The sequence below is a fragment of the Convolutriloba macropyga genome, chromosome 3, assembly GCF_964194025.1.
Source record: "Convolutriloba macropyga chromosome 3, txConMacr16.3, whole genome shotgun sequence".
Lineage (NCBI taxonomy): Eukaryota > Metazoa > Xenacoelomorpha > Acoela > Convolutidae > Convolutriloba > Convolutriloba macropyga.
This window is the reverse complement of record NC_134470.1, coordinates 56,165,728-56,188,721: the sequence shown is the minus strand read 5'-3', so window position 1 is coordinate 56,188,721 and position 22,994 is coordinate 56,165,728. Positions and strand designations below refer to the sequence as shown.

Genomic DNA, 22,994 nt, shown 5'->3' with positions numbered 1-22,994 from the left:
ATAATAATGCCCCCTCTACCTTCTGAAATAAGCAGACTATCTGTAATTACCCAGTGAAACAAAACTTGATACACCTTGCCATGACATTTTTATTTTTTCCGTGATTTTTTTTTACTTTCCTGGTCTGTACCATTAACAACAATAGCAAATTGTTTAAAAATTCTATCGCAATGTAAAAATTCCAAAAAAGTTTGAATTTTCAAGAAAAATCGTTTTTTGAAAAATTTCAAGCTCGATTCTACTTTTTTTAGACATCTAGAGAAAAATAAGCTTATATCTGACTATTAATTGGTATGATCTGCGTTCACAATGTATACCAGGACGGCCGTTTTGTTATAAAAGGGGATTGTTTCTTTTTTTCGTGATATCGTAGTTTGGAGAGTTAGGTCTACTTTTTCTTCCAAATTATAGCCTGTTTTTTTTGTGAATTTCTCTTGAAGTTATCTTTTTTTCGGCCCTCTGATGTTTGGGAGCAGTTATTTATCACTAGAAGACGTATTTGTTTCCAAAAGAACCCGATTTTTGATATACTTGGGTCTTGTAGCAGATAACTTTTCTTTGGGTCTCAAAAAAATCTGTAAAAAGTCTTCAATTTTTCGAGGTGTTGTAGATGTAAGATTTTTTCATTTTTCCGTTATTTTTATACTTCCATGGTTTTTACTATTGGTATCAATGGCAAATTATTTAAAAACTCTATCAGAATGCGGAAATTCAAAAAAAAAGTTTGAATTTTCAAGAGAAAATCGTTTTTCGAAAAATTTTGTGCTCGATTCTAATTTTTTAGACATCTAGAGAATATTAAGCTGATATCTCACTGTTAAACGAAATTACCCGCGTTAATAATATATACCAGGACGACCATTTTTGTTATAAAAAAGATGTTTTTTGGGACTTTAGTGGGGGCCTTCCCGATGGCGGTCCTGCATAAAGTATGTACTATGTACATACCGAGCAAGCACCCACTTAAAAATTTAACTATACTGGAAAAAGTAGGCTCAATTGTTGGTTGATAAACTAACGGGTGTGTGCTGAATTTTCCGGCAATTCTTGATAATTCTTGATAAATCGTGCTTAATCATTTGAATTCGTGCTAAATCTTGTTTGAAGGTACTTTTTAATTTTTACAACTTGGTATATCTTGCCATGTCATGGTTAGTCTTTCTTGTAAATCTTGCTAAGATCTTTTTTCTTGATAGGCATGCAAAGATCATACAAGTTCGTACATATCTTGATGTTTTCTTGCCATGTAACATGGCAAGACCTTGGCAAGATTTTCCACGTTTTATCATGTTTCTTGTCATGGCTATCAAGTTTCGTTTCACTGGGTATATAATTGACATATTACAGGCTTGTAATTGTATTTTTAATTTCAGTAACTGGCGGTCTCGCCCCCTTACAAGGTCGCTAATTTATAGGTCGCTAAAATGCTAATTTAAAAACATTATAAATATAAAAATACGCATTAGTTTGTTCAGGTGTTGAGGTGTTCTAATCAAAAATATTTCGGCATGAACAATTTAATGCTTTGTTTACTTTCATAAGCTTTTGCAGTTTCTCTGAGGCGCAGTCAAGGACGTTTCAGGTAATATCATTCGATACTTATTATCGAGCAAACTTGAAAACTATTTTCCATCATTACTCAACCCTACAATACCGATTTCTTGTTTCATAATTGGCATGTAATGAATCAGTACTGTTTTACTATAGTAAAAATTGTTCCAGCAAAAGTTGCGACCTTTCTTTCAGGGCCTCAGATAGAAATGTGTAACAAGATGCTGTACGACATGATGTACTTCACAGTCATCTTGTTTTTCGTCATCTTTGCCTATGGAATCGCAGTCCAGGCACTCATGTACCCAGGGGAGAACGAGCCCTTTTTCTCGGTTGTCTGGGGTATTCTAATCAGCCCATACTTCGAAATGGTCGGCAACCTCAACTTCCAAGGGATTGGAGCATCCAGCACTTCTAAATGTGATGGTGAGTTGTATATCTTTTCCAATATTTCTCTAAAATGGCGGAATTTTATGCGAGACTCCTTTTTTCCCTTTGAGCAAATCGTAACTTTTATAAAGCATCCCAGAGAGATAAGAATGGTGCCATGGAAAAGACCATAAAGGGTAGTTTTCATATCCATTTTAAAAATTTCAAATTGGTCGAAATTGAAAAAAGGCCCGATGAGCGATTAATATCGAAAAATTTCCTCTCTATACTAGTTGCGCATGAAGAGGATAATTAGCAGTTTTGCAATTACACATATCATTGTTCACGAGAAAAATTAAGTCTCTGAATTGTGCCTCAATAATTACAAATAATAGTCGGGCAAAAAAGTTTTAGGCTAATTACTTGTTCAAAGTTTTTGAAAAATGTAATGTTCATCCGTGAATACTCGCGACAAAATTTAAACTGTTTCAAATAACTTATGTCCACGTTTTGTGTAACTATATTCCATCCTTGAAATTGGCATATGAATCGTGAAAACTGGTAACAGAGTTTTGTCACACGATTCCACAAAACGCCAATTGATTGAATTTTGCTTTTTCGGGCTTTGGCCACGTAATGACACATTTGTAAACGTTAATTGTTTGCATATAATCTTATTCCGAACACCGAAAATACAATTTTTTCAAAAACCAAAAATTTGACTACTCAGAAAAAAACCTTCTAAGTCAACGGAAAATTACCTCATATTTCTAACAATTTGAAGTGTAGAAGAGTTCTTTTTAAAAAAATAAAAAAATGATTTTAATCTGAGCCACATTTAGGAAAAACCACCAAAACGAGTAGTAAATGCATAAAATCTTCTCAAGTTAGAAAGGAGTGACAATTTTTCTTCTGAAATTTTTTTCTGTATTCTGTGGAAAATTTTTTTCAAGACCCTTTCCCATTTTTCCTTCGGTTTCCGCTGGCATTCAGATTAATGTGTTTGTCAAGGATAACAATCAAAAAGAGTTTTCATGAAATTGATTCTATTCAATTTCCAAAAATGTTATTAACTTTTCTGCCTATATTTGTTGCTCTCTTGTTGTCGCGTCATTTATTCTTAATATTGACAGGTCTCGCCATGTTCCTATAAAAGAATACTATAAGTGACCTGAATTTTTGAGTTTTGCTCCAATTTTTGCCTTTTATGGGACAGACGATTTTTTAAGTTTGGCCCCTCCTTGTACTATTTTTTTGCTTTTTCATTTTGAGTAACAGCAAAAAGTCATTTCAGCTCTTTTGTGAGTCAAAAATTAATGTCCTTAATGTTTTGTAAACCTAATTTTTTCCAGCTTGTGAAGCAGTTGGTTTCCTTTATAAATATCCACCGGAGACAAAGTTGACAGCAGATACAGAGAACATTTCAAAGTTCTTTAAAATTTTGAGCACAAAATTTTCCAAAGTCATGGATTAAAAGCATTCGCTAAAATGGAAGTCATCCATTTGACTCCGACTTTATGAGGCGCAATAAACTGGTAAAAACCGAAGGCTTTGAGTTGCTATTTTGTTCTTCAACTAATTTTTAGAGTCCGTGAAGTGTTAAATTTGCTGAATTAGCTGGGATGTCGTGCTTTTAAGATAATTGGGTAACTTCTGAAAATGTTTGCGAAACTTTGGGGTTTTTTTGGTAAACTTTACGAGATTTGTTTTTTTGAGTTTTGGAAAAAGTGGTCCAAACTAGACATGGTTTGCGAATACCAATAACCAGTCTAAATGATATTTTCTTTATTTCTTGCTTTAGCTTCGGTGGACAGTCTGCCCTATCCATACGAGGTCTGTCCTGATGAGGGGTGGAAGACGCGGTTCTCAGTCTTCCTCAAGATGCTCTACATCCTCATCTCAAATGTCATGCTTCTCAATGTGCTCATTGCTCTATTCAACTACAGATTCACGTTAGTAGTCCTAGTCACTGAATACGGAAAGCTACTCTTGAACTCTATTGTTTCATGTCTAGTTTAAGTTTCAATAGTATGATCACACTTGTTTAATTCACACTTGTTTAGTTCATTTCAAACAAGTTCACATCCAGTTTTACATTTCATCCTCATCATGACTCGTACAGCTCAAAACTTGTGGGATGGCAAACCAAACAAATGGCGTAAATTAAGGCTCGAAGTAAGGAATCCTTGACTATAGCATTAAGCGCCTCTTTAAATAGTATATTGGAGATCTTTAAAATGTAAAAAAAAACAAGACATAAAGCGGTCATTTTTTCAGCAAAAAAGGTTGGTTTTCGGCAATTTTGGTGGAATTTGAATCGCGTTGTCAGAGTAGTTTTTGAGAATTCCATCCATCCTTCAATTTTTTTGCTGACAAGCTTTTTAAGTTGTTCATCTCTAGTTGGTCTCTTTTTTAATAATCAAAATTGCAGAAAATTTTAACCTCTTAGCGCAAGAAATCCCCGTCTTTTTAAAAGTAAATTATAACATGCTATAAACACCTGAATTATAAATTACAAATTATTACAAATTAGATATCACAAAATATAAAGCTTTGCTTAAAATTTTGAGATGATACATGTAACGTCTGTTCAAAAACACCGACTTTTTTAGTCTTCCGGAAAAATTTCCTAACCTCTTCCGCGATGCCTTTATATACTTGAATTGATAAAAATGTGTCTGGAAAAATTGAGTTCATGAGTTTTGTGCTTGTTTATTTCAGAGAAATCCAGGAGATGTCACAAGAGTACTGGAAATACGCTCGATTTCTCCTGACCAGGGGTTAGTGTTCCCTATTTTTTAAGACAAAATCTTTATTAACAGCCGCACAGCGATAGCTGGGGCTATTATTGGCCTTCTCTTGGTCTTTTAAAATTCAAAGAATTTGAATTGTATTGGGGCGCTGTCTTTTTACGACTCAAAGAGGAGTATTGGAGAAGTCCTTTTTTTAAATCAATTTCATTGGAGTGAGTTTTGAAGCGGGAAATGAAACGCGTGAAAAAATTTTTAGTGATTTTGGTGCTGAACAAAAGTGAAAAGCGGAGCGAAAACAGAGTGATTTTTGTTCATACCGCTGTTTTTGAGAGAGTGAAAAATTGATGTGTGAAAAAATTTTCTCTAAGCGAGCGAATTGTTTTTGTCCACGTGCGGCTTTTTGAAAGCAGTTTTTTGCAACTTTTGATGGTTATGAGGTCTAATAATAATATTGTATTAGTTTTAGGCTTGTTTTGATAGGAATTGAAGGCTTCAAGTAGTTAATTTGAGTTTAATGCTAATTTGGAGATTTTTCATCGGTTTTGCTGATTTTTAGACGGAATTTAATGATTTTTTGCCTATTTTTTTGTTTTAATGCTTTAAGTGGGACTTCGATATAAGCTTGTTACTTAAAGAACATTCAGATACCAATTGATTAAAGTTTTTTGGGTATAAATCCCTTTTTTCTTAGGAAAACTGACCGAAAAATTGAGAAATTTTAAACCATTTTACATATTTTTCTGCAGTTTTTCTTTTTTTAAGTTTCTTAGCCTATTTTGACTTGCCCATTGTTTTGCGAGCTTTTGTTTGCTCCAATTGCAAAAGAATTTTGTTTCCTTGTAATATTAAAAAAAACTCAATTTAAAAAAACCTTAAGTTTTTCTAGTTTTTTTTGTTCAATTTGTTTATGAATGCCGTTTCTATTCTTCCTTAAATGTTTTATGGAATTTGTGGAGGGTCAGGGTTCAAAATTGTTGTTCTAATTGTTTAGTCATAAGTATGGGCAATTTTCTCCTTCGAGTCGTTTCCGGATTTTTTCCGGCTATGTTTTTGTTAAGATCTGTTCACACATTTTCTTGATTTTTGAAGTCAAATTGGAGTAGTGATTTTGGTCACGCCGGAAAAAGAAAGTGGAGCGAAAAAACGAGTGGTTTTGCCGCGTGAAATTTTTTTGCTGTTTGAACAAAAAATTTGCTTTCTCGCTAGTGGTTTTTTGTTCACATGCGGCAATTTCACTTTGATTTTTACTGTTTTTTTGATTTTTTGGATCGGAATTTTTTCTGAATGGTTTTCTCAATCCATTCATAGTCCGTTCTAGGTGTAGTTTTCTGTTTAGTCAAAGAAAAGTCTTTGAATTGTGCGTCAGGACTTGTCCTGCTATGTTTTTTTTTTATTTCTTTGTCATGATTTTTGTTACGACCATATGATGTCACAGCCACTTTTTGTTCATTCGTTCATGCAATTTCAACTGAATTACATTTGTGACGTCATTTTTCGCTCTCAGTGGAGCGAGTTTTTTTTGTTCATGCGCGTGATTAAATTTTTGGTCACACTTGACTTACCTCACTCTCAAAAATGACTTCCTCTTTTTGAAATTGACTTTTATTTACTTTAATTCTAAAAGATAAGGTCAAATGGGTGTGTGTCACTCTAAATAAAGATTATTTGAGATCAGCTAATAGAGACATCAATAACTTATAAAGATTTTTGATCAAAATATAAACGATCAGTCTTCAATGAAAAGACGAATTTTTTTGGTATGTCTTTTTTACTGTTTTTTTTTTACTGCCGATCTACGAATCTATTGCGGCTATTTTCTGGCAATCTGCCAGCTATGTTGATATTATCGAGTTCGTAAGCGGCGTCACCTCCACAAAAGGAGGGCTTGCATATAATAATAATCAAGTACGATTGTGACAAAAAATTGGTTTGAATGAACTGAAATTACTTTAGATTAGTCCAGTGGCGCTTGTTTTAAAATTGTTCACAAGTTGTTTTCTTTTTAATCAATCAATTAATAAGCAGCTGTTGGGTAAATTTTCGATACCAAATTATATAACAAATTATCTATATCTATAAAATTTAAAAATTAAGTGTTCCTAATGGAACTACAGCATTAGCAGGGCTAGTTTTGGACCCATCTTAGACTGTTACAATTCAAAAAGAATTTGGATTGTAATCAGTTGGTCTTCTTAAAAAAAATTGATCTTTTTTATATTAATTAAAGAACAAAACATTTCAAATCAAAACTCAATAGTGATTAATCCAATTGGCTCACTAAGCAGTTCCAAATTAGTGCATTTTGTTTTCTACTTGAAAGCTTATGATCGTTTGACTTTAATAAATATTTGGTTTTCAAATAAATATTGGCTTATTGAACTTTGCCTCTATTTTTTTTAATTTGGTCAACCTTTAGCTTAGTGTCAGCAAAGAAAAAAAGCTTTTTCTTTCTGCTGATTTAAAATTTAATCTCTGTTGCTTTTTTGCTTTATGTTATGGTTTTCTGACTTTGATACTACTAGATTTCACATTTTTATTATTTTTAGATAATTGCCCATTTTTGACGTTTTCTAGTTTTGTCACATTATGACATTTTTGACAGCTCACATATCACCTCATTGCCATTCTCACTTGAACATATAAAACACAATTGACATAGAAAAATCCTGAAGAGTAATAGATTGTGGTTTTAACGGCTCCGACAATACTTTCTTGAAGAATTTAATTGAGTTTTATAATTTTGTCTTTAACTGTCATTTTTTATTCGTCGTTTTAGTCGTTTAAACTTCCTATATAATGACAGGTCCCATTGGTTTTTCATGGAGTATAGATGAGCTGATGTTCTGATAATGGTAGATAGATTATGGCTTTCATGACTTTGAAAACAATTGTTATCCAAAATATTAAAAAACTCTTTTTATTTTCGCTATTTTGTTCTTTTTATTTTTTTATTTTCTATTTGTAACCTAGTCTCGTTAAATACAGGTCAAATATGACTCTATTGGTGTCAATGGAAGGTATCAAAAAATCTAATGTTTTCAAAGAATTCGTTATGACTTTACTGGCTTCGATACGGGTTTTTCACAAAAAAAAATCTTTGATCTTTGTCATATTTGACGTTTTTTTAGTAAACGTAAGACATATTCTGGATAATTGCAGGTCTCAAGGGCAACCTTTGAAGAAAAAAACGAACCTAATTAATTATTTCAATTCGTAAATGATGGCCTTCATGACTTAAGAAGTAATTTTTTTAGATAAAAAAACCAAAATTAATTCTTAATTTACCATTTTGCTTCTTTTTTCTACTTGTTACCTAGTTTCACCAATCAGAGGTCACATACTACATTTTTTGTGTTCAATGAAAGCTCAATCGAATATATTTGAGTGCCAGCCAAAATATGGCTTTACGGCATCCACAGCGTTTTTTGGCAAGTTTTAATTGAATTTTTGATTGTTTTTTTTTGTTCTCCTTAACCGCAAAAAAATTGAATAAGGACAGGTCTTAATGGCCTTCTATAGAAGCATTTGTAATCATAAACTTTTGGGATATTTTAGTTGATTTCTAACGGTTTTCATTACTTTGAAATTTATTGTATTTTAAAAAAAATAAGCGTTTTTAACTAAAAAAAATAATAGGTTATTAATTTTACTGTTTTTGTTCTTTTTTGTCTAATTGTTACCAAGCCTTATTATAGAATGTTCCCATATCTTTTCTGATGAATTACTAGTTATTTTGGTTTAGTTGCCGTTTTAGCTTACGTTGTTTTGACTTTCTTATTAAGTTTTGTTTTTAAAACGGACATAAATTTTTAGATGTAATTAATGTTTGTTGTTGTTGTTTGATTTTGCTTTCTTAATATTGACATATCTCACCAATTTAGTGCATCTTTTTTTTACTCCTCTGAGTTATTTGCTTTGGAGGCTATCTTTTCGTTCATACACTATTTTTGAAAAATACTTGATATTTTGGGTTTTTCTATCTGTTCCTGATTTGTTAGACAATTATGCCGAAATTGTGGATGAACGGGGTCAAAACCTTATCTGCGATTGCACATTACCGGGCCTCCATGTTGTTGTATAAGGAACATTGGTCTTAGTTTATCTAAAATGTCAACGCTATGTTATCTCAGGTCAGTTAATATTGAGTTTTGGTCAACCATTATTTTAACTACAATCGATAGCATGATTTGAAGGAACAGTATTGGAGGCCTTGGACTTACCGTTATTACAGGAAGGCCTCAACTTCAACTCAAGAAATCATATAACCGCGTGAAATTGACAGACCTCTGGCTAGCTTAGTTAACATGAAGAACCACAATATGCAATGGGTATTTCAAGACATTCTATTCACTCGGGTCCAATTTAACTGTCTGTCTGATAAAAATTGAAAGATCTTCGGAAATAGTTCATTCCATCACGCACACAACTTTGAAGACTGCCATTTTCTCAGTCAACAGATTTTTTGAATAGCTTGTCTTTCATTTGACACATGCGACGTTGACACTAGACAAAATGTTTTTTTTTCAACTAAAACATGTTGGTTCCTTATTTCGGTTGTCTATACGAGAAAGAAAGATGAAAAGAAAAACTGACAATTGTCAAGACTTACATAAATTTTTTTGTTTGATGCCAATTTTTAAAAAGGGTCTCAAAACAAAAATCAACGAACCTCAGATGACGCTGATTTCAGGCCCTTTTATAAACATTATCCTCTTCAGCTCTGTTAGTTCGCCAAAATGTCTTGAGTCCCTCAATGTCTTAATTCCCTGAATTAAAAGAAAATTCAGGGTATTCCTACGCTTTACGGAGAAAAACAATTTCATTGCAATAAATCGGGTTTATTGCGCTGGGTGTTCGAACGTTACTAAACATGACCGAAAAGAGACATTTTTATGAGCTCTTAAAACATAAAATTTAGAAAGTCTATTAATTTTAGCTTTTCCATGCTTGTAATCAGAAAAAAAAACTAAAACTAATTCCAAACTAGTACGTGACATTATTTTAATTCGTGTCAACCGACAATTTCAATTTTAAACATAACCCCCAATTTTTTTTTGGTCAAACCAGGCCGATATCAAAATTGGCCAAAAAGTGTGGTTTTGCTTTGGCGGCAGCTGAAGGGAAGAAATATGACAAAATTGTCCCAATGGTTCAGAACCGGAAAAAACCATTTAAAATCTTTTTAATGCTGGGAAGATGAAACCTCTCGAAAACGATCAATTTGAAATATGAACTCGTCGTAAGATTTTTGATTTAAAGCTCCAATAAAAGTTTAAAATTTTAAAGTTTAAAGGCTTTAAAAGTTTAAAATTTTTATGTCTGAAATAAATTTCTCTTTGAGATTAAGTGAAATAGGGAGGCTCACTATTGTTCAATTGCACACAGTTTTCCGACCCCGCTGATGCAAGATCTTGTCCCAGCCGTCTACCAATTGAATCACAGATATACTTCCTTTAAAAAATACTTCATATTTTGATATTTAACGTTTTCAACTTCAACCTTAAAAAAGACAGGTTCCAGCACAAATAATCATTTTTTTTTTCATTTCATCAATATTAAAAGTCTAACAAATGAGTTGACAGATATGAAAAAGCTCTGAAAAATAACAATCTGAAGTGAACTACACAAATAATTTGCCAGAAAATTTTGCCTGTTTATCAAAAAAATTATCAAACTGTTTCGTCTTTTAAGTAACCAGTTGCCTCTATTTGATTTTGATTGGACATTAAATAATCAATTTAGCCATTGCAGAAGTCAGCGCAGCAGTAACAAAATTGAACTCTGCTCTTTAGAATCTAAATTGAGAATGCAAAATCAGATCAAACTCAAATAAAAATTTCACAATCTATACAATCAAGAGGTATGTCACGATTTAGGTATGTCGAACTTGCTCCTTAAATTTCTTGAAAAAAACATATGTGAAAAAACCCAGAAGAATGCACAAAACTCCAATTTCAAAGAAAAAATTTGGAAAATTTGAAAACCAAGCAAAGACTCACAGTAAAATTCTAAAAACTAAAACCACTCAGACAATCACAGATACCTGGAGAAAAGCAGCTATTTCACCCATAGCGAGAATTCATATCAATTCCAAAAAAAACATCTAGTGGCTGATTTTTATGGTAATTCTGTTATTTTTTAAGCAAAAACTGAAACAACACGTTTCTTTGTCAAAAGACTACGTTGAGAAGTTTCAATTGCAATTTTTTGGCACTCAAAATAATTGGGAAGTCGAATTGTAAACCTTTGTTACTTTTATATCCAAGATAGGCAGTGAATTGATAAGAAAATTTAGATTCAGATGAGCCCCTTTGTTGACTCATAAAGATTTTGATACAGGAGATTTAATGGCAGCAAAAAATGAGCTACAAAAAATCGCCATTAATATATACTATGAACTACAGTTATTCATAAGCTGCCTTAACGCGACTAATGGAATCCTTGAGATCGTTCATTACCCAGACTCTAACAAATCTACAGTAAGAAACACATCTAAATTGAAAACTTAAAAATCTATGAATTGAACAAAGAGTTTCAAGATTATCCAAACCATTAACTCATTAGACTTCTCAAAATTGGGAATTGGGAATCAAATACAAATTTAAAACAAAAAAGTTTAAAACGCTTTCAAAATTTTGATGGAAAAACGTAGTGTTGAAGTTAACAAAATCATTAGATGCGCGCAATTCAAAATGGACAGCATTTTTTATTTTTGCATTTTGAAATTTGACAGTTTCCCGAAAAAAGCCAGAGATGTATACAAAAGAGGTTGCATAACAGTATGATTGATTTCTTTATTTCGACGGATTGAGTGCTAAAACAAAAAAAGAACGACAGACAATATTTTTTTCTACTGCGAAATTTCATTTTTAGAAAGAAAATTTTATCAAGTAAAAAACTAATTTTAAGGGAAATTGAGATCCAGAAAACAACATTTTCCTTGTTTTCGAAGTAAATCGCCAACGGTACTGTCTTTTAAGAATTCATTGGCCTCCTATTTATTTTGAGTGAACCTTAACTTCACAATTTAGCCATATAACTTAGTGCAAAAGAAAAGAATTGACATCTATTTTTTGAACCTATATTTAGAATGCAAAACGAATGAAATTAAAATTGAGGTTTCCCAATCAAAACAATCACCAGGTGAAAAACGATAGATGAAACTTGAATTTGTTCTTAGTACTTAACAAAAGATTGTTTTACCCAAATGGTTTTTAATTATTATGAGCACAAATACGTGAAAGCAGCAACGAATCATGAATTAAACCCCCTTTTCATTAAAAAGTTTAAGTGCTTAAAATTGTAAACGCAATTGAAATCTTGTTACAGTATAGTTGATCAATTTTGAGGAGCTAAAGATTTTGCAATATCTGTCAATTATTTTGAGGCAGAAACTGAACAAGAACTCATTTTGAAATAATTACACCCAGAAGTTTCAATTTAATTTTTGGGTCCTTGATAAACCGAAAATCGGTGAGAAAACAAAGTTTCGTATATGCCCCATTATTGACTGATGGACACTTTAATAAACGAAATTTGAAATTTAGGGGCAGCAGGGACAACTAAAACGGACAGATGAGTGTACAGTCAACAACAGAAAAATAAAAGAACACCACTCACTCATAGGCTTCACGTATGCCACCACTACAATCATTGAGATCTTTCATTAATCAGAATGCAACAAACCTACAGAGAAATAACACCTAAAGTCAAAACTAAAATTTTCTTACAGAATGAGAAACTTCAAAATAGTGAAAACCATAGAGTTCATTAGGCTTGTCTTTAATGCAACTTTTAATTCAACAAAAAATAGACGGACAAATAAATTTTAAAAATTTTTAGCTGTAACATGTAGTGACAGATTAAACAACATCATTAGTGGCCATAGTTAGTTTGGTACAACAGCAAAAATACGCTACTAAGACATTTGAATAAAGACAGATATGTAAACAAAATACGCTTAAAAACAGTAAGATCATTTTTTTGTTTCACCAGATTGAATACCAGACTAAAGTGAACGATAGGCAATAAATTATATCTAATTCAATTTTGCATTATTCAACAATAATTATTTATTGAATAAGAAAAATCAAATTTTAAGAAAAACAAAGAAAAAAGATATCCAGAAGTCATCATTTGTCTTGCATTCAAACTAACTGTCAAACTGAAAAGCCTTTCATGTAACAAATTCATTATTGATCTGATTTCTTGGTTCCATATTTTTTGAAGTATTTTCAAACGCTCAATTTAGATTTTATAATAGATAAAGAAATGAAAATAAACAAAATAAAACCAACTTGAGAGCGCAAATTCAAATAGAGACCATTCAGTATATATATATATATATATATATATATATATATATATATAATTACAAGCTAAATTATAATTTAGATGTGCCAAGACTGCATTTGCAGCTGGCCAGGCACTTGTTCTGATTAAATACTAGCTCTAATTAGTTCATGAATCATATAATTTTGTCTATTCAAAACCAAAATTCAGAAAAAAATTCAAAAAAGATTAGAAAGTTGCAAATTTTTTGAGAAAGTTGCCTCTAGAAATTGAAGAAAAAAACAAATACAATTTCGCAAAAATCTGAAGTTTGAAATCTGTGATAAGTCCAGTTGTTAGCAAACAAATATAATCACAAAAAACCTAATGAGTGAAAAATTAAATTTGGACAAAAATTCAAAACTTCAAATGTTTACAATCATTAGTTGCCAACAGACAAACAGGTTAAGTTCACTATCAATACAATTGCATCTTTAACGCAATTAGCATACTTTACCAGAAAACTGTGAGAGAAGAAAAACAGAAAACAAGTCAAATAGCAGCAAAAATTGAAAACAATAAGCCAGCTCTAAAAACCAACAAACTTCGATCCAAATGCACATATTGTATGCTAATTAACTACAATGAGACAACAACATCCCTGTTTCTTCAGGCTGAGCAAAATCCAAACATTTTGAAAATGGAAAAAGAATTGGTAATTTTTTTCTTTAATTAAATAAAGGTCAAAAACGTGAAGAGAGTTATTGCTGAAAGTGAAATATTCAAAAAAATTTTAAATCTCGATGACTGCCCGAAAATACAAAGTTTTAAAAAAGTTTTTCTTTGTTTCACACTTAAAGTTTGACGGGTTTTCTAGTGATATCACTCACGACTCTCTTCGCAAAATATGTTGATCATCAAATTTTCTCTGCAAAATATTTACTTTTCTGTAATAAGTTACTGTAAAACTTCAGAATTGAACCGAATTTTTTTTTCAATGTGTACTTTCTAATTTTTACCAAACCACTAAGTGATTTGTTTCTAATTTTCTTAGAGTACTTCAATTTTTCAAATCCAAGATTTTGGCTGCAAGTACAGATCGAGGACACCAAGCCTCACAGCGTCCACCTTCCACAAAACTCAATATCGAATTTTCTTATAAAATCTGAATTAAAGTTGGAGCTTGTCTACTCTTGTTCACGAAGTCGTCAAAAGAGAGAACATGTGAGCTTTGGTTAGTTTAAACTCTCTTTGATAAACAAAAATAATTCAATTGGTTCCATTCTTAACCATTTTGTTTTTCGTCGCTTGTATTCATTTTGGGCAAACTTGACCAACAAATGATATAATTTCAAATTAAACACGCTAGAGTATGGTCGCTACCCACCGCAATGAAATTTTCAGTTTGGTTTAAAAAAATTTTCACACAGCTGGCTTGGTGATGCGCAGTTTTACGGGATTTATATTCGAGTGCCAAATTTTTGGTGTGTATAGAGTACGCGAACAAGAGTGAGTTGCCGCCTCCTGTGAACATAATCCAGCTGATCTATTACGTCATCAGGGCCATTGTCAAGAGAGAGATGCCCAGGTGGCAATTCATCAAAAGAGAACTCAAGGTAGGCACAAAGAACAAATTTTGATTAGCATGCACTATTATCAGGTATACACTATCAATGTAAAAATACAATTAATCACTTTAATTTTCTCTTAATGAATACAGTACCTAATTGTTTTGTGTTGAAAATTTGTCAAAACGATTTCAAGGAAGTTATTTTCCCGGGCCGAGGTCTCACCCTCAATCCATCCCTAATTAGGGTGTAATACGTATTCCACTCCTATTTAATGGGGACAATAGCGTAAGAGTGTACAAAATTACACTGTGTTTACACTCTTTTTTCACTCTTTAATTTAAGATGTACTGATGAGAAATTATACTCTTACACAATTACCATTATAACCAAATTGAATGCGAGTATGAAGCGAGTATCCGTTGGTGCAATGGGTAAAGCACATAGTGAAAGTAACATGTTCGACAGAGGGAGTTCGGGCATCGATCTCACTTCCTCCTTCTACTCTTATTTTTTAAAATTACACTCTTGTAATTACACCCTTCCACCCTTAATTAAGCGGAGAAATGGAGGTGTATTTTTCTACACTCTTTACTCTCTTTTTCACCGTTATTTTTGGGGAAAATCCTCGCCCGGGTTATAATTGGACGAGACAAAATTCTGAGACAATGAGATCAGAAACAATCATATTGATATAGAAACATGCTGCACAAGTAACTATGTTTTTAAATGTCAATTCATTTCATATTGTTGTAATTTTTTTTAAAAATGATTTTCAAAAATTGACAATAAATTACTCTATTCAATAGAGAAAAAAGAAACAGATTGTGAATTAAAACAGTGCCGATGCTTTTGACATCCACATTCAAAAAATTTAAAAAGACCTGCAGAATTTCCTACCTGAAGCGCTTTAATCAATCTATATGTTCTAAAATGCAAAAAATATTCAAACAGCGTGCTCAAAACAATCGGAAACCCTTTTTTTGCTTATTGGGTTATCATAAGTTTTTATGTAGACTAACGAGCGTAACCAAGTGCACAAATGGGAAGACCTCAGAGCAGCCGAGTACCTTCGAAGAACTGTCAAAGAATGCGAAGAAAATGTGGAAAATAAAGTGAGCAGAATTGAGAAACGACTCGCAAAACTTCATAAATCGACGCAAAATATGGAAGCTTCGATGAAGAAAATGGGCGCACTTGACAAAACATCCGATGAAATGAACCACGGTGAAAAGGTCAAAAAAGTTCAACCTGTCGTTTCTGCTGACACGAAAAAATTGGAGAGTGAAATGGCTGCAATAAAAGCTTCACTGGCAAGATTAGAAGCGTTAATGATTCAAAAACCAAAATCATCAGCCGCTGGTCGACAAGTGTAACATTGATTCCAAATTTTTAAGTGCACATTTCTGTTTAAACAATTAGAAAGTTGATGTAATTTGAAATACTGAATTGAAAGGTTTACTTGCTCGTTCTTGTAAAAGCATGCACACGCGTGAGATCCTCTATTAAAATCATTGAATTTAATTGGTGTAATGACTACTATCTTCCTCAGAGCCAGTAAATTGAACAAATGAAAGAACACGATATCAAGGCTGAGCAGAGCGTTTCCCCGAATTTTAAAAAGCATTGAAACGAATTAAACTATCAGAGAGCGGAACCCAGGTTTAGGTCCAGACCCAAATTGAGCTATGATCAGACTATGCAGACTGAAATGACCTCTGATCAGGCTTTCCAGACCGAAGTTACCTCTGATCAGACCATCCAGACCAAAATGATCTCTGATCAGACTTTCCAGACCAAAATGTCCTCTGATCAGACCGAACCCAGACCACTGTCCAGACTATAGTGCGCTTATGATCAGACCAAAATTCAGACCATTGTCCAGACTATAAACAGACTAAAATCAGACCATCTTCAGACCATGGTCCAGACTCAATTTCAGACCATTGCCCAGACTTCAATCAGACTATGATCAGACTCAAGTGCGCTCAAAATAGTCTGATCAGAGAAAGATTTTAATTATGAACAAATCCCTTAATTTTACTATAATATATTCATTTCATAAAAACTGGTGTTCGCAGTATTAAAATCATCTAAGGGAAAGCCAAATCTAAAAATATTGCTAATGAAAACGAAATCTAATTGTTGAGAAAAAAAAATATTTACCATACCCCTTAGTTCATATTTCTGGCTCAATGGATGAACTTAGACAGCTTTCCACAAGAAACGTCGTGGTCTTCAGTTAATCAAAATTTCCTCTATTGCTATCAGCTGGACTCCTTATTTCTGATCAGAGTCATCGAACTTTAGATGAGTCTCTTATCGGAACGCTGCTTTAGTGTTGCCTCTTGGCAGAGCCAACATCCTTCAATAAAAAAAAAACAAAAAAAAATGAAAAAAATAATGCACTCGAAATCAGACCTTCCAGACCGAACTGACCTCTGATAAGACCGAACCCAGACCATGGTCCAGACTATAAGGACTATGATCAGACCTTCCAGACCGAACTGACCTCTGATAAGACCGAACCCAGACCATGGTCCAGACTATAAGGACTATGATCAGACCGTCCAGACCTATTTGAGCTCTGATCAGACCGAACCCAGACCATGGTCCAGACTATAAAGACTGTGATAAGACCTTCCAGACCGAATTGACCTCTGATCAGACCGAACCCAGACCATGGTCCAGACTATAAAGACTGTGATAAGACCTTCCAGACCGAATTGACCTCTGATCAGACCAAACCCAGACCATGGTCCAGACTATAAAGACTATGATCAGACCGTCCAGACCTATTTGACCTCTGATCAGACCGAAATCAGACCATGGTCCAGACTATTGTGCGCTCGAACCGCTTTCCAGACCCTGTAATTTCGGTCTGGGAACACAGGGGTGTGCGCTCGATTGGGTCTGATCATAGCTCAATTTGGGTCTGGACCAAAACCTGGGAAGCTATCATTCGGAAATAATTTTTATTGCATTTGACCAGCTGATTCAGTCAATTTCCGAATTCGAGGTTTGTAGATCAACGGATGCTGTTGTCTTGCGCCCAATTACTGCTGGTCACTGAAATTTGGTGTTCGTAGTGGTAAATTGTGTTGGCGCGAATAGAGATAATGCAATTTAAAGTCGTTCAAAGAGAGGGTGTAGTTCTAGTGGCGGTCAAGCAAGCCGACAGGCAAGCAAGCCGAATTTTGAAAATGAGGTTAAGTAAGCCGAAAAATTTTGGGATACCCGTATTTTAAGTTGCCCCTGGCGGGCCGGTGGGCGCGTTGTTTCTGGGTTACATCCCACAGCGGATGAGAGGCATCGCCATGGACAGCGTTCCGCTGAGGCCCGTAAGTAGTATGCTCATCTGCTATATGACTGGAGGGGGGTCCGGACACCCCCCCCCCCCTGCAAAGAACTTTACCACCGAAAAACTGATTTTCTCTCAGTGAAATCAAGTTTTTTATTTAAGTTTCACCAGTCTGAGAGATTTTTCTTGTGAGACGTTGACTGGTGAAACTTAACCAAAAAACTTGATTTCACTGAGAGAAAATCAGTTTTTCGCCAGCACACCAGCAACCGGCAGCTGCTATATGACTGGAGGGAGGGGGGTCCGGACAACCCCCCCCCCCCTGCAAAGAACTTTACCATCGAAAAACTGATTTTCTCTCAGTGAAATCAAGTTTTTTGTTTAAGTTTCACCTGTCTGAGATAGTTTTGGTGAAACTTCACCAAAAAACCTGATTTCACTGAGAGAAAATTTTTCGATGGTAAAGTTCTTTGCAGGGGGGGGGGGGGGTTGTCCGGACCTCCATCCCTCCAGTCATATAGCAGCTACCGGTTGCTGGTGTGCTGGCGTTAAGGCAACTTAGAGCAGTTCCTCATTTGCTCGAAGGTAAAAACTCATTTTCTATAGAACTAAAAATTTTCCTATAAGGCCTCAAACTTGGAAAAAAATTCAAAATTTTCAAAATTTTTTTGCGAAAAAATTTGAAAATTTTTTGAAGTCCTAAAAATGGTCTGAAATGGATTTTGCGCTATCAAAGAGCACTCAAAAGTGATATGTTGTTGACTCCACTTTTTTCACCTATGCACTATGGTGGTTCGAAACATACAAAAAATTAAAAAGTTTTCGAAAATGTTTCAAAGTTTTTCGATGTTCTAAAATGGTCTAAAATGGATTTTGCGCTATGAAAGAGCACTAAAAAATCAATATTTGTTGACTTCCCTATTTTTCACCTGTGCACTAGGGGGGGGGGGTGAAAAACTAAAAAATTTCCAAATTTTTGAAATAAAATTTTCAAAACTTTTCGGAGTCCTAAAATGGTCTGAAATGGATTTTGCGCTATAAAAGAGCCTTCAAAAATAATTTTTGTGGACTTTAGTTTTTTCAACCAAGTAGGGTGGGTCAAAATCAGGTTCTGAAATGGTCTGAAATTAGTCAAGAGCACTCAGAAGCCGTTTTTGTTGAGAAGAATTTGCAAAAGGTGCAGTATGATGCGGAAAGCATGTCTTTATTTTTTGTATAGATTTGTAACTATGTATGTTTCTATCTAAACAAGAACGTATGTTTGCCTGCATGTGTTCAAAATTCTATTTTTTTATGAATGAAAGAACAATTGAAAGAAAAGACAGAACGAAAATTTTATGTATAAAATTATGCATATTCATGTATATAATGAAAGTTTATATGAAATTGTATAATTGTTTATAAGTAAATGTGACTGTGCTTAAGTTTAGTAATATATTTGTATGAGTATAAGCTGGATTTGATGTTTGTGTGTAGATTTTGTAAACATGTGTATATGTCAAGACGTTTTTGGCTGTATGTGTGTATGTTTTTCTATGCGTATACGGTGGAATGTATGTATATATGTCTGAATGTGTTTATGTATTTATGTATTTATATGCATGCAAGTTTGACGAGAGAGAGAGAGAGAGAGAGAGAGAAAAGTCTTTGGAGGGCAATTTGATTGTTTAGAAGAAGGTTGTTATTTGTCTCCGCGATCCAATAATTTTATGTCTTACAAACAGATTTTGTCCTTCAGCGTTGTTAAACTCAAGTTTTTGACCTTTAAACATTGGAAATCAAAATGTCACAACCGGAGACAACAACAAATTTCTGATGTTCTGAGCTTGTTTTTTTAAAACAGAATTTCCTACGCCTATCCAGCTATCATATTAAAAATATCAAGATTATTTACAGGAAAAAATTTAAATTTATGCTTTTGTCTTTAATCCTACGCAAGACAATGGAAGCATGTGGCAATCGGAGACAAACACTACTTTTGTTGTTCTGAGCATGGTTTTTGAAAACAGATTTCTCTACTCTTATTCAGCTACCCTTTTAACAATGAGCAAAATTATTTACAGGAAAAATTTTAATTTATGCTTTTGTCTTTTAATCCTTCGCAAGACAATAGAAAAGTGTGGCAATCGGAGACACAAACTACTTTTGGCGATCTGAGCATGGTTTTTGAAAACAAATTTCTCCACTAGTACCTACTACTACTTCCTTTTAATACCTTCAAATATAACCTATTGTTTACTAACTATCTACAACAAAGTGTTTCTGTTTTTTTTAAAAAAATGAAAACAATTTTTATCTCTAGAGACTCGTTGAGCATAAACAACAGAAACTTTTATCTATCTCAAGGTGATGTGTCCTGACTGACGCAGACCGATAGAATTTACCCGCCAATAGTCTCAACAAATCATTAAGTGTTTGAAATTTTTCAAAGATATAAAAACGCTGAAGTTTTTGTCGTATACATTAACTCAATATTTTTCAACTCAATGTTAATTTGTTAAAAAACAATTTGAAAAATCCATGGTATGATATATCAGTTTGATATTTAATTAATTAAATCAATGTAGGATTTTACTGTTTAGCGAACCAGTCTAGTTTTTAGAACTTCAAATAAGTTTTATTGCTATGTTCTTTTTTTGAAGTGCAAAATTTGTGTACTTTTTTCTTGTATGAGGGATCAGTCATAAACTTAAGTCTTTTGTTCAAATGCTGTTTTATGGTTCATTCAATGTATGACGTCTGATTCCATTTGCATTTACTTGATAGACATGGAATGCAAAATTTCTAATATGATGGATTGTATAGTGTAAATCTTGACTGGTTCACAATGGCGTTGCATTTGGTCTATTTGGAGAAAAGTCTTTGGAGGGCAATTTGATTGTTTAGAAGAAGGTTGTTATTTGTCTCCGCGATCCAATAATTTTATGTCTTACAAACAGATTTTGTCCTTCAGCGTTGTTAAACTCAAGTTTTTGACCTTTAAACATTGGCAATCAAAATGTCACAACCGGAGACAACAACAAATTTTTGATGTTCTGAGCTTGTTTTTTTAAAACAGAATTTCCTACGCCTATCCAGCTATCATATTAAAAATATCAAGATTATTTACAGGAAAAAAATTAAATTTATGCTTTTGTCTTTAATCCTACGCAAGACAATGGAAGCATGTGGCAATCGGAGACAAACACTACTTTTGTTGTTCTGAGCATGGTTTTTGAAAACAGACTTCTCTACTCTTATTCAGCTACCCTTTTAACAATGAGCAAAATTATTTACAGGAAAAATTTTAATTTATGCTTTTGTCTTTTAATCCTTCGCAAGACAATAGAAAAGTGTGGCAATCGGAGACACAAACTACTTTTGGCGATCTGAGCATGGTTTTTGAAAACAAATTTCTCCACACTTATTCAGCTACCCTTTTAAAAATGAGCAATATTATTTTCAGGAAAAACGTTTTTGAGATAAATTGTTGAGAGATAAACAATAAATTGATCTATGTAAACAGAATAAAATCTTTAAAAAGCGAAAAACTGGTGAGAAACCAGAATATGCAGGAGCAGCCGAAAACTATAATATGCAGGAGCAGCTGAATTTTTGAGTTAAATAAAGTAGAATGATTGGAATTCATCAAGAGCTTGAATCAGACAAAAAGTGTAATGATGTACAAGAAGAGTAGTTTGCACTGGAACTGTAAAAAGCGCTAAAATTTTCAAAAGTTATTTAGCCACTTTTTCAATTAAATAAGAACAAACACAAACTATTGATTCTTGGGGTGGGGGGTTGCTAAAAACAGCTTCAGAAATGTATAGTTCTTGTTTGCGTATTTGTAATAGCAATAATGGAAATTGCGTGCTGGGACTGAAATATTAAACAATAGCGAAACGCATCTTCAGTAAATGCTTTCGATAAATTCAGCTATTGAACACTACATGTAAGTTACCAGAGCACCTCAAGCAACCAGAAATCAAAAAAGTTCATTATAGTGTCTTCTTGGATCAAATTTACTACGTTCAGTAACCCTGTGTTAACATTTTGGATTACTTATTGTTCTGCCAACATTTTAAAATGAGATTATCGTAACGACATTTCCTAGAGGATCGGAAAGAAGTAAATTGGAAGGAACCTAAAATTAAAAGGAGCAGAGTCTTTGTAACATATAATTGGGCTAAGTGGTCTGGCTAACATATTGCAATTTAACACAACACTTCTGCTACCTATTACTGCTACTGCTTACTACTACTACTACCTACAACTACTATCTGCAATTAGTACCTACTACTACTACTACTGCTAACTACTAGTACTACCTACAACTACTATTACGTAAAATTACTTACTACTACAACAACTTATTGGTTCCAAGTTACACTAGTACCTACTACTACTTCCTTTTAATACCTTCAAATATTACCTATTGTTTACTAACTATCTACAACAAAGTGTTTCTGTTTTTTTAAAAAAATGAAAACAATTTTTATCTCTAGAGACTCGTTGAGCATAAACAACAGAAACTTTTATCTATCTCAAAGTGATGTGTCCTGACTGACGCAGACCGATAGAATTTACCCGCCAATAGTCTCAACAAATCATTAAGTGTTTGAAATTTTTCAAAGATATAAAAACGCTGAAGTTTTTGTCGTATACATTAACTCAATATTTTTCAACTCAATGTTAATTTGTTAAAAAACAATTTGAAAAATCCATGGTATGATATATCAGTTTGATATTTAATTAATTAAATCAATGTAGGATTTTACTGTTTAGCGAACCAGTCTAGTTTTTAGAACTTCAAATAAGTTTTATTGCTATGTTCTTTTTTTGAAGTGCAAAATTTGTGTACTTTTTTCATGTATGAGGGATCAGTCATAAACTTAAGTCTTTTGTTCAAATGCTGTTTTATTGTTCATTCAATGTATGACGTCTGATTCCATTTGCATTTACTTGATAGACATGGAATGCAAAATTTCTAATATGATGGATTGTATAGTGTAAATCTTGACTGGTTCACAATGGCGTTGCATTTGGTCTATTTATAATATCAACTTTATAGAAACATGCCTCCTTCAAAAATTCCATAGTGTGTACCTTAATGGAAACAAACACTTTACAACAAACCTACATTATCCAAAAAACTGAGGTTTTACTCTATTTAGTTGTGTTTGTGTGTTTTTTTAGAGTCAC

At 33.2% G+C, this 22,994-nt stretch overlaps 1 protein-coding gene across 2 annotated transcripts in view; it reads left to right on the top strand.

Moving 5' to 3' along the window:
* LOC142336299 (transient receptor potential cation channel subfamily M member-like 2) overlaps positions 1-15,981 on the top strand; it is a 140,195-nt gene extending 124,214 nt beyond the window's left edge. For both annotated transcript variants that reach the window (XM_075385017.1, XM_075385016.1), the window contains 5 exons: positions 1,747-1,977; positions 3,722-3,872; positions 4,642-4,700; positions 14,439-14,560; positions 15,529-15,981. In XM_075385017.1, coding sequence (XP_075241132.1) covers positions 1,747-1,977; positions 3,722-3,872; positions 4,642-4,700; positions 14,439-14,560; positions 15,529-15,888 — 923 coding nt within the window. In that variant the 3' untranslated portion in view covers positions 15,889-15,981. The remainder of the gene's footprint in view (positions 1-1,746; positions 1,978-3,721; positions 3,873-4,641; positions 4,701-14,438; positions 14,561-15,528) is intronic.
* Positions 15,982-22,994: the final 7,013 nt, after the last annotated feature.